The 13,434-nt window shown below is 40.9% G+C and overlaps 1 protein-coding gene across 1 annotated transcript in view; it reads right to left on the minus strand.

Annotated features, from left to right (window-relative positions):
• The window catches only part of ULK4 (unc-51 like kinase 4), a 207,277-nt gene that overhangs the window by 1,532 nt on the left and 192,311 nt on the right, over positions 1–13,434 (minus strand). The window contains exon 34 of the mRNA XM_068186673.1: positions 1,820–1,908. Within this exon, the coding sequence (XP_068042774.1) occupies positions 1,820–1,908 (89 nt within the window). The remainder of the gene's footprint in view (positions 1–1,819; positions 1,909–13,434) is intronic.

Genomic DNA, 13,434 nt, shown 5'->3' on the forward strand with positions numbered 1-13,434 from the left:
AAACACTCCTCAAGCAATTCAAACCAGTGGTAGGTAATATGTGGGTAGAAGGGCCTGGGAGTTTGTACTACCCCAAGGACAGCTTAGATCCAGGATCTCAGCTGTAGCTGCCTCTAAAATATTTCCAGTTCTGCAGGAGATACAGAGAGGCTCCTTTACCATGTTCAAAGCACAGGTGAGGAGACCAAGTTTATCAGGTCACAAGGAATATTTTGGGAAAAATGCCACATAAGGAAATCTGAGAAGAAGGCAGAATATCTACACCTTCCCTAAATAAATGTTCATTCAGCTAAGTCTGATAAAGTCTGATAAAACTTCCTAACTCCAGGCTTCCTCTGCCTGCCAATTTATGCACGTCTGAGTCCATTACAGCCCCAAGAACCAGGCTCAGTCCCTCTCAGTCTCCTCTGGAGACAAATGGATAGGGACATGTGTTCCCTAAAGAAGGGGAGGAGGGGAAAGGAAATCCATGAGTTCTGAGGGGCTCCCTTGTGGCTGTTACAGTGCAGGAGCTTGGCACAGCAGAGGAACCTGGCTCACCTTACTGTATCAGAACAGTCCTCAATGGCATCAGCTGGAATTCTATCTACTCAGCATCTTATGTTAAATTAGGGTGAGTGCTCTTGATTTGGGTTCTGTAGCATGTGTTTTTCTGCATACAGAAACGTACAGACTGTAACAGACTACTGAGGAAGCCAGAAAAGCAGAAGTCAAAGACAATGACTGGGCTGTCTGGTGCATCTAATGCTGAAATGCTATAAACAGAGTGAAAGTTGTTTCTAACAGAGGAAAACCCTGTCTTCCCCCACTCTCATTTTCAAGGGTGGTGCCTGTATCTCCCTTGGGGAGAGCTGACATTTTATTTTAGTGAGATAATTTAATGTGTCATACAAAACCCTGTGAGTCGGCAGCTGAGTGTGTGAGTGGGGTGCTGACTGCTCTCTACAGGTTTGGCTAGTCCTCGCTGTGCATCTCCTTGCCCTTGCCACATCCCTTTTCCTCTCCATGTCTGCCCACATCCCCCCTTCCTTCCAACACATGGTACACTCTGCCATAATCTCAAGGAGCCAGTTTTCCTGAAAGCCCACATTTGGGATGACAAAGAGCACTGCAAAGATTATCTTAGTGTTTCAAAAACTGACCTTGGAACTACAATTTCTCTATGAATTTTAGTTCAGCCAGGAGTGAAATGAAGCCCAACAGCCCACAGCAGAAGCATAAAATTTGTTTTGAGAGGCAGAGAACAGCCATTCATTCATTAATATGTCTAAGGGGGATTAGATAAGGGAAAGTCTATGGGAGATGAGCTAAACTTTGGCCAATTTGTTGGGACTAGCACCTCTGTTCTTGCAGAGAAGGCCATGGCATGCCCCTAAGTCTTGTGTCTTCTGCAGAAGCTGCAGGTATTCTTAAACAAAAGCATTTCTGTTCTTCAGCTGAACATTTGAAAGGAATCAGCTTTCAAGCGCATCAACCACAGCTACCTTAACGCAGGGCACAAATGTTGCATTGTGTATGCAGCCCACTCTGCCAAGAGCCCCTGACAGAGGGACCAAGGTTTAGAATAAAATAATAAATTTAAAAATAAAAAATTCACAGAATTGACTCACACACTGAGCCGGACTGTGCAGCAGCTGGGGATCAAAGTATGCCGCAGGCTCTGACAGAAAGGACTTTGGAGGAGAGCAGTGCAGGGAGGGGGGCCAAGGACAGAAACCTGAGAAGCTCTTACTGCACAGAATTACAGAAGATCATTGCAGACAAAAGAGGAGGCAGCACTCTCAGCCCTGGAAATTCCTGAAAGCCTGAGGGAACTCACCTGGCAGTTTGGACCAGGCTCTTTAGAGCCTGGATAAGAGCAGCGCCATCATTCTTCAGGCTCTCCAAGTGCTTCTTGTTTGAAGTTATCTGGAACAAAAATAAAGGACCTTTACCAAAGGCTTAGCAAAAGATTCTTCTCTGTCATTTTTGTGGGATAAGAGAGAAGGAAACAAGTTACAGCATTTATTACAATTGTAAATGGAATGTGACATTGAAGAGACTGATGAGAAAGTCCCTTTTATTGAATTTTAGGCAGAGACCATTTAAAATATCTTGGCTTAGTTAACAATATTCACCCATATTCTGAGTCCCTGTATGTGTGCAAATTCACATATCACAGTGTGCCAGTCCTGATTTCATCCTTAGTATCAATGCAAATACAAGCCCCATTTAGTCTGAATCCCAGGGATATCTTGGGGAGACAGTTATTTTCATTTCTCACTTCAGGGAAAAAGTAACCAAACTTCTACCAACCTTCAGATCAGGGTGTGTGGAAATCAGGTTGAATCACTGCAAAGCTGGCAACTGCATATGGAAATTTTTCTCGCCCCTCATCAGTCATTAGGAGTGTTACCTGCACAGGACTGTCACCTACAGAGCAGGGGGTGGAGTGACCAAAGCTATTTGCCCTTTTGTGTCAAATTAATCCTGATTATAGCTGATTTTGCTGCTGGTGTAGATTATTACATGAACCCACAAAGACTGGTTTATTGTTTCTCCAGCCTTAAGTAGTACAACTACACAGCTCCAGACAGCCACACATTTCCTGGTGGTTAAGCAGGTGAACAGGAAGGTCACAGGGAACACGACATGAAGCCTCATGCACCGTAGCTTGAACAGACACTGAATACTTGGCAACTTGCTGAAAAGCTCTTGTAGCTCAAAAAAATTACTAAAAAAACCTGGTTTGCGTGTCAGTTCCTGCTTGCAAAGGTAAATAAATCTTGGCTGAAGAGAAAGGAAAAGAGGAGGACCAGACCAGCTGATTATTTTGATACCGGAGGAGTTAACGCTAGAAACGATGACTTCTAATCCCAAAATCTGGCAAGGACTTGTAAGCTTTAGCGTGCTGTGGCTGGCCCTCTTTACCATTGATCCAGCATCTGGGCAACATGCCTTCACATCTCCCTCTTAAATCACAACAGAAGCTGTATTTACAGCTGCCATCCCACCATAATTTATCAGCAGTGATTCTGCAACAACAATGTCGCTACATCTATAATCGTAACATCCTGTAGTTTAGCACTTACAGGGAACAGGGACCTGCCTGAAATAAACCAAAACATATCCTGTGTGTTGGAAAAAAAACAGTGATGCCATTACCTAAGCACAAATCATTGGTAAATCCTGATTACAGATGGTTAAACCTTTTTACTCTCTCGAGGTTTATATCTGATTCTCTCAGTTTGTATTTCAGAAATCCAGTCTTCTCTATATGTTACCTGCTAGACACAGAAAATGTTTTGTAATCTGGGTTCTGAATGTGAGAACACCACCAGGTATAATAGGAGCAACACAGGGTGAAACGTACTTTCACCACAAGACATTACTTTCTGTTCCTAAAGAATGGTTATGCCTCAACCAAACATTTCCCTGCAACTCCTGCAGCTCACCAGCTACTGCCACATTCCTTGCACTTTCCACATTCATGCCCCTTGTTTATCCTGCACACTTTAAAAAGCCAAGAGGTCACAAGGAGGGAAGGTCACTAGGACTGAATCTTGCTCCATAAAACTATCAGATCAGGTAACAGTTACAGATATCTCTCATTCCATTATATCTTAAGTTTTGGGTGCTGACATTTGTACAATCTTCATGGTCTCTTCACTAAACAGCCAATGACATCATACAGAGAACATTCAAAATATGCTCAACTATAAAATCTGGTATGAAGAAAAAGGTTTAACTCTAAAATTATCTATTTCAAGCAATAACTTAGTCCAATTGAGTCACAGGGTCTGACTATAAGCCTGCCCATGCTGCAGCATGCCTTGTGTCACTATTAAGAACACATTTCTGTGCATACAATGCATTTGAATAGGAAGGATTAAAATGGCTTTATATGCACATAAATTGTAAAAGACTGAAACAGAAACACCCATGAGATCATCTCATCACCTCCCTATTAGACTTCACTGTGCAGAGCAATTTTCAGCCACAAGCAATGGGCTCTCATGGTATCCATCCACAGGGGCTACTCCCCGAGCTAACAAAATGTTTCAGTAAGATCCTTTCAGCAGTAAAAGTGGAAGCTCAAGGAGGGAAAGGATCAGCATGAGCTGCCTCCCGTCCATTTAAATTAAGTATAACCCAAATTTAGAACACATTTTCTTGAGAGTGCCAACTACCAGCTTCATCCAAGCCAAAAGGTGTTGGTGAAGAACCAACCTGTCCAGTTGACAGTGCCACCTATGCCCACAGAGAACTCGCCCAGACCAAACAGGGTTGCACAGATTTATGTGGGTGGCTGGGGCTTCCCCACCAGCTCTTCCTCACCAGTGCCCACAAAAATGCTTCCTATCCCCCACCAGGCATCCACTCCATGGGCCTGGGAGGGGACCAACTCAGTGCTAGCAGGTTGAATACAGGGTGAGCTGCCAGCACCCAGGAGCCAGCTCAGCCACAGCTGCCTATGGGTTTTGTCAGCACTTCCATGCTCTGATCACTGGCTCTTATTTGCTCTTTATCTCAGTCTGAGTAGATCTGATTGCTCCCTGAGCAATTTGAAGGTCTCTTGCACACGACAGATTACATCCTGCTTCACAGGAGCTTGTGAGAAATAGTATCTGAATCACTGTTCACTTTCAAGATGAAAATCTACTTGTGTTTCTTACTTAAAAACTGTTCCAGTTTCATCTTCCTTTTGTTCCATAGATTATAATAAATTATGACAGGACATAAAACTACCATTTGCAAAAATTTGAGAAATTAATGTATTTTTCACTTGGTTATCTTTTTCTTCTACCCACCATTGCTGCACCTTTTATCCACACCAGTTCTAGTTCTCATTCATTTGGAATTTTAACAACTAATTTAATGACCTCTTGTAATATTGCTGTTTGTTAGGGCTGGCTGCAACACAGATTCAATGACATAATCAATAGTTATTCCTTTGATTAAAAATGTAATTAAAACTCAGTTTAGTTGTACACTCATGGCAATTTAACAAGAATTTCAAAATTACTTCTCTTTATTATGCCCACAGCCATTCAGCAGCTCTCCTCTCCTCAATCCTGTTAAACAAGGGTGAGCCATAAGGAATATCATGGTCGATACGTAATAATCGGTATTTCCAAAAAACTCCAGGAAACTACTCAGATATTATGGTGCTGCTAAAGATGAGTGCAAGAAAAGTTGTTCCAATGGAAATGTTTTATATTATATCTACTTCACTAATAAACTGAGGAGTTTTGCATTCTTACTCTAAGTAGGGATTTTTGCAATGCAAATTTCAAGAAAATCTAGAAACTTAAGGGCAAATTACTTCTGTTAAGGTTGGTTTCATAATGTTGAATTGCTTTCTCTGATTAGTCCTAAGTCACATTTTGTAATTTACAATGGAGAGAAAGTAAACTACTTGGCAGCAAACTACTCTCTCACCATTTTTAAGAGGAAGAAACTCTTCTTTGTTGAGGTTTCAAGTGAACCATAAACTTGATGTCTGTGAAGTAAACTAGAAAATAATGCAAAATAAGGAGCTTTATATTTGAAACTTTTTTTTAGTTGAAGAAAGGTCTTGGAAGCATATTCTGCTTCAACTATCATCTTCTTAAAGAAACGACTGCTGGGGATGTTCACCATTTGCTCAACAAGCTACTACCTTGCCTGTATACACAGATACAAGCAAGGCACCTCAAAACATACCGCTTTCTCACAAACTGTTTCTTTGTCTTTCCCAAACACACATATTTTAACCTCATAAAGCAATGCTTCCCGACATTTTCATCAAAATTTAATATAATTAAGCTAATTACAGGTACTCAGTTCTTGCTCAGCTTTACTGGCACAGTCTGAGACCAGCCACATGGGTAAGGCAGAAGCTGCTGTGGGCTGGTTTATTAGAACTACCAGATCCTCACAGGTTCAATGTCAGCATAACTTGAATATTGACACTTGCTGTGAATAAAGTATCATTTATCCCTTGTTGGAAGCTTTTCTGTGAATGGAACTTGTACCTTCAGCTAATACTGCAATAAAAACAATCAGCAATACATTTTTTCTATGGACTAACTGGGACTCTATGTAGGACATGAAATATAATACTAAAAATTAGGTTTCCAGACTAATAAACATTAAAGAATTGAGAATGCTCCTATTGCCCTCTAGACACTCTTTCAATTAATGTCTTCACAGTAAGTGCTGTTCCTGCAATTTTAAATGTGCATCTCAGACTTCTCATTCCTATTTCCATCTTTGACTGGCTGAAGGCACTGTCAGTAGGACACAGAGCCTTTCATCCCCAACCAAAGCTACTGTTTCAAATGTCATCCAGGCTGGTGGTGACTGAAAGTTGATGGCTATTCACAGCTGCTTAGTGTGACCTTATTCCCATTTTTTAAGGAACAAATGTCAAGAAATATAATGGTGTTAAAAATATTGCTATAGCTGATGTGACAGCCCAGCAAATAAGTCAATGGGATAGTAACTTCAGAAATGAGGCACAATGCCTGGGCTGGAGGGGAAAACCCTCTAGTGTTGTGACCCATCTTATACCTATCCCAGGGCATCATCCAATGGTACTTCTCCTCCCAGACTGTCAATGCTGAACTATTCACAAGCACTGCAGTAATCAAATAAATCATGTCACTTGGTTTATTATTGACTACTCATGATGATGGGGCCAGAAATATGCAGCTATTCCTTCCCAACAGAGGAGCACAATAACTCAGGAAATACTGCAATCGGGACTCACGCAAGTGAACTAAAGCTAACAGATCCATTGACTGTGGACTTACTAAATATATGCATTTATTTCGTTATAAATTGCTCTCCAAAGATACACACTAAGCTGGCAGTGCCCAGAGGATTATAATAAATGAACTCATTGTTTCCCATGATGGGTCAGGTGGATCTCTCACATCTAAAGGCCTGCACTACTCTTACAAAGTAACGTAGCCTTACCTTTGTGTACTGAAGTGCCAGACCCAATAAAGCATTTGGAGCCTATCAAGTGGAGGCTGTGATGATGACATTTGATATCAGTCCCCAAAGAGGAATCCCAAGCAGAGGCCCAGATACCTGCACAGTGCATGGGGAGTGCTGCTTCCGAAGGGCATGGAAACCTGGTGCTGAGAATGAAGTTACCCAAATTCACTCTCATCTCTGGAGCTCAGGTTGCTAACACAGCCAGTGAAAGCTTCCAGTCCAGACAGCACAGACCACAATACCTTTTCTCAGTGCCTCCACAGCAGGCTACGGGGTCCTGGGCTCTCCTGTAGTCCTCTCCCCTTTTCTAGGCAAGTGAGAGTCACATTTTGTTGCCACAGCAGGGTTTCCACTGGATGGGGAGAGGCAGGGAGGTTTGGATTGCTCCCACACAGGGAGTGAATAACATGGGGACTTGGCAGGGAGTCAATTGGCAACATGGCTCTCCAGGTAGGAGAAGTTGAAAATGAATTCCCATTTACCAGGGAAGCAATCTAGCTATTAGGGCAATTTTACATCTGTGGCAGCAACTTTCTAAAATACAAAAGCAAAACAACTAGAACTAGCAATGAAAATCCCAGATATATACAGTGGTCTTTTGTGAGGTATTTAATCTGAGATTAGTTACAAGTGCTCCCAGGAGGTCTGTGGGACAGGACCCTCTAAAGCACTAAGGTGCAACCAATTTACAGGTTGTTTAATGAAAATTAATGGTTACTCTAGCCAGGATGGGCTGGTGTAGCAGAGGAACATCCAAAAGCAGTATGCTTACAGGGACATCATATGCTCACTAGGATGGCCACAAGTTATTTTTGGTCTCCATAGTGTAGGAGAGCTCATTCTAAAAGGATAAAAACTTTCATAGCATTGCTTCCTTGCTACTCTTCTCTCTACACATGGTTCCAGCTGGAGAGAGACACAGAATGTGTGTGTGGGAAGAACAAATCAAGTCAGACAAGTTATATTTATGTTACTAATTGCCAAGTCATTTGAACAGGCCTGAGCAATGCTGCTGGACCATAAAAACAAGAAATGAAACTTACAAAAGCATGAGTGTTCCAGGTGTGCTTTGGCAAGCATATTGCAGTCAGGGATCGCAGACACACAATTACAAAGACTTTGTGGCCTTTAGATCCTGCAAATACATGTGAAAACAAGCAGGTATCTGTGACCAAAAAAAAAAAAAAAAAATAACCCCACACTACATCAGACAGCTTAGCTCTGATTTTAGAGTTCAAGAATGTTTTTTTTTCTCTTTATGGATAAAATTCTTGTTCCACTGAAGTCAGCAAACACCTTTTGATTTTGATAAGGCCATGATTTCATTTGAGGTGCTTTGTTTTCTTCTAATTTGTATATGCGTGTGGAGGTTTATTCTAAGTTCAAAGCCATTCCTGCGGGTAACTTGGAACTGTCCCAGTTTCCCGGCAGTCTGAGCGCCACACTGGCTTGAGGACTATTCACAGACTGACAAGCAATGTCTCCCACACGATAGGTAATTGTTAATTGATTTTGGATGTTTCTTGACACCTATTCACTTTGAGGCTATTCTCTGCCCTTCAGCACATACATTTTACACACAGAGGCATGCTCTGTGATTGTTGTAAAATTACCAACTCTAAGGGGCATTGTCTGAACATAAGTGAAGATTCATAAAACTGCAGGGTAATTATTGAACAGAAGGTACTCTCTGTCATGTTTGATTTTTAAAGTTTGATTTTATTGCAACTGCTGTTCTCAGCTCACTTTCAGGAATGTCTCTGTAACCCAGAAAATATCCATTATTGCAGTTTCCACCCTCTTTAATGAGTGAGTTTAAAATATTTTAGACTTAACAGAACTGGACAGGGCAACCTCTTTACATCCATTACACAACCAGCTGACCACAACAGCTTTATTAGCAAAAGTAAACTGCAGTTCTGTCTGGCAAAACATGGCTCAAAGGTGCTACAGGAGACTTCCACATAGGGCTGCAGTGTTGACAAGTTCATGTTCAGAACCCAGCCCAACATCAATATGGCACTGGAAATAAGCACTTGCTATCCTGTTGCTGGTGATCTCATCTGCAAACACAGGTTCATCTGTCACCTGCATGCCAATGACTCCCTGAGGTACTATTTCAGACCAATTTTGCTCTGTCCAAACAATGATCCCAGCTGGCCCCAAATATCAGCTTTAGCCAAATTGGAACACATACTAAGCTTACACAACACTTGCAAGCCCTTCATCCCTCTTCCTGCAGCTTCCCAACAGGTCCCTGTCCTCACCTTGCCAGAATTGGTGAGCCCACCACCTCCCAGGTATACCTCACCCTGGTAGTCTCTTGTAACTTCCTCCTTCTAAAAGAAACAGGGAAATCCACTGGAAGAATTTTTTATTACCACAGTTCAGATCCTACATTTTTGTTCTTTTAGGAGCTGTTATAGAGACTCCTGGTTGTCGTGGAGTAAAGTAAACTAAAAATAGTTATGAACAAACACTAAAACAACACAAAGACTCATTGCACATCTAGATTCCCCTCAAGTTAATAATTCTCTGAATCTCTTATGTTCAAACATCCTTCACAGTCTTTCTCTAACCAGATTTTCTCCTAAAATAGCTTCTGACAAGTAACTCCCAATACTTCTTAAGTGTTGATTCCTATAACTCTTTTTCCAGTGATACTGTCTTTTATGGCCTAATAATTCAATCTGTGAATTAGATCCTCACATTTCAACATCTGTCGACATTTATGTCTCCCTGTAAAATCACAAAGTAGTCTAATTGCAAAGGTTTTTTGAAGATATATCAAACTTTCATTGATGTGCTCCATTGGTTAGGGATGACCTTCTTTACTTTCACATACGTGTTCTTTTCATGTTCATCTAGTACAGATAAATTGAGATCTTTCATTCACACATTTGTGTGCATGCAAACCTTTGCTTTTGCTTCAGTGAACTGCCTTATCTCAAACTATGATTGGTTTTCCATCTTATTTTCTCTCCCCTGTCCAGCTGGGGAGTGATAAAGCAGCATGGTGGGCACCTGCATCCAACCAAGGTCAGCCCACCATACATGCTTTCACAATTCAAATAATTTCAAGCATTTATACACTTTCAAGGGTAAGAATCATTACCACAGATAACTCATCTTCTTACTATAAGGAGAGCCAGTGACACCCAGAACATATTGGAAAGTGCTGAACTTTAAATGGCAATTACCATACAGGAGAAGTATGCAAGCAACCAAGCAATTGCCAATTTAATAAATGCTGTTATGTCTAAGGACACAAACCCTTGAACAGCCACGCAGTGATGCTCGGGTGAACTGGTCAAACCCCTAGGAGCAGCCTAGAAGTCTCAGTTAGGAATTTGAAGTTTAATGCATACAGCCTCCAAATAAAATGATACCTACAGCGTGACATTGTTCCTTGTCCTGCTTTAAAATGCTCCTCATAAAGATAAAAGACTACTGTGCCTTGATGAAGGCAGAGTGATGTGAACAGATCTGTCCAAGTTGTCTGTGCAATTCAAGTTTGATCTAGTATGCAAAATCCCTAACTGTCCCTGAGCTGAACCTCATTGATCAACTTCCATGAAGGATGAAACTAAATTAGATGGCTCATGCTCACATTTGTCATAATCTGGACTTGAACACAAGACTCCAACAATTACACATCTCTACAACTTGGCTTGCTAAGTTAGATTTATCATTCCAAGAAAAGCAGGAATATGATGAGTTAAATTAAGAATTAACACAGATTACGAAAAACTCATTTGTAAAGATTAAAAAGAGTAGCAAAATCGTGTTAGAAAAATAATTCTGAACTATGATTTTAATTAAAGCACCAAACATCAGTTTCTTTGTAGGCCCTACAGACTTGATTTTCAGGGACACCTAAAACTCAGACACCTTGAGGTCTTCCTTAAGTACCAAACACAGTCGGTCTTGCATATACAGGATAAAAACAAAACCACCCTCCTCCTGCCAAAACCCAGAAAAATGCTCTGAAGATTTTTGTTATTAGGGGAAAAAGGATCAGTATATTTATGCTTCATGTAAAATGCAACTAGGAATGTAAATGACTGAACAGGGATATAAGTCTATAAAACACCCATTTCTGAGGAAAATTATGCTTTATATAATGGCTAGATTTCCATAAAATTGTGAAAACTGTCACAAAAACAAATGGACTTTTGAAATTGATGCTTGCTTATTGTCATGTGACAGATGGCTCTGGCTGCCTGGCAGAGAGCAAACAGCTACCTTGTTGGCTCTCACTGGCCTCAGAGAGAATCATATTAGTCTGTTTTTCATTTAACAAGTCCGGTTGCATTTACGTATCTTTACAGCAGCAAGTCAGTCACCCATGTGTAATTACACAGAGGAGGTCAAAAGGAAGTAATAGTGATGAGCCCAACAGATGACACAGCTTGGCAATCTCAACAGTATTGCACTATGTAAAATTACAGTGCGCTGAAACACCAAATGAGTCCAGCAATACTTTTGTGCCCACAGAAACAATGAATTAGGACTCCATAACAAAAACAACAGTGATAGTCATTGGGAATTACACTGGCCTCGAATTTTGAATTGAATAAACAGGTTGCAGGTTTCAGAACTGCCAGTTTCACTACACAACCCAAAGCCAAGCAGCTGTCTGTGAGAAAAGATCCTATTTCTCATCGCTGACCATGGCAGTATTGCTTTTTAGACAGCTCCTGTACTTATTCATAACCATGTTGGGCTCCCAGTACCTAAATAAGCACAGTGATAATTGCTTCGGGGGTATCTCAGAAAGCGAACATGTTCCGAACAAATGGGTAAGTAGCTTCCCCCAGGAACTTGAGCCTGCAATATGCCAGCCACTGGAATAAAGACTTGTCATTCTTGGTGCTCTCCAAAATTAAGAACAGGTCCCATTTTTTTATTTTCCCATCCCCATCAGTGTCATTAAAGAGCAGCTGTTGCAGACTGGCTGAAAAATGCCAGTTGTGAAAACAACCATCAACCAAAATGCCAGTCCAAATGTGCACTTAACACAGACCCACATATACTTACAGACTTACACTACTTATTCCAAATAAACATAATAATACTTAACATGAATGAATGTTTCATTAGGCCAAGTTGTGAGTAAGCATTCACAGCTACTTCAGAGGTCATCCTCCCTCACTGCTCCTCACACTGTAGATAACCACAAGTCGTCAGTACATTTGGGTTTTGGGTTTTGTCAACACATGCCTGTTCATTAAGTTTTGTTTGGACTCCATACACTTTGTTTATGACCCCTGCTGTTTTAGTGACATCAAGAAACAACTGATTTGATGAGTTCACATCAATTTTCTTCTCTGCCTCCACTCACTCTTGGCTGACTGTCAGTTTCATCAAGGACTGGCAGGAAAAGGTTCCTGGGAGAGCTTTCTTAAGCTTTTCTCATTTTGTTGAGACTTAGCTCCTGTGCCTAAGAGAAATTCTTGAAGATATCTCCAACATAATATCATCCTATTGTCCTTTATCATTATATTTCAAAATACAGATGAATATAAACACAGTGGAGTTTCTTTGCTCCGACTGCAAAAACAAATGGGCTTTAAGACAAGGTTAAATGATTTCCAGCAGAAACTTGCAAAGAGAAGATAAATCACCATTTTCTTTCAACACAGTGTGTGCAGTCACCTTCATCTTTTCTTATCAACTGCCATTTCCACATATGCATGAAGTGCTCTTATTATGTTAGAATCACAATCTTTAACCTGGCAGTCTTCTATCAACAATAGAAGAAAAAGATACAAAGGCCAGGAGTCCAACATGATGTCTCTAACTAGTGGCATGAATGGCTACATAATGCTTTACTGTTAATTATAGAAGTCAAGGAAGACCAACACTCATTTTATTTAAGGATAAAACTCAAGTAGCTGGCAACTCATCCCTGGCAGTACGAGAAGAAGGGTGATGCATGGCAATTCTGCATAATACTTGACAGAAGATGGAACGAGGGGAATGAGACTGGCTGTTTGTGCAGGCCATGGCCATGGCAGAACAATTTTGTTCCAATGCAAATGCCCAGTTATGATTGCCAAAGTGGAAAAAGGCAAGGAGGAATATACCACAGTGTCAAGAAATGAGTGTAGAAGTTATAAAATATCTGTTTAAATTGTTCATCCTCTCCACATAGAAAGCTCTGTCTGGCACTGTTATCAGAGATACTCCAGCTGATCTCCTCCATTGTGTAGTTAAATTTAAACTAAATTAAAATAATGCAATTAAGTAAAAAGAGTCAAGCAATCATAAGCACTTCAGCTAAAGCAGTTCAAGAGATTACCAACTACTTAGCTAGAATATGAAATCTATGTATATATGCACTCACTGCATGGCAGTGTTAAGTGGGCTGGCTTGAACCACCTCTGTTGGTGATTTACAGTGATCTATTTTAGTCTGTGCTGTAAAAGATGGGGGGAGCCCATACAGGTGGCTGTGTTATCTCAG

This window comes from Anomalospiza imberbis, chromosome 1, assembly GCF_031753505.1.
Source record: "Anomalospiza imberbis isolate Cuckoo-Finch-1a 21T00152 chromosome 1, ASM3175350v1, whole genome shotgun sequence".
Classification (NCBI taxonomy): Eukaryota; Metazoa; Chordata; class Aves; order Passeriformes; family Viduidae; genus Anomalospiza; species Anomalospiza imberbis.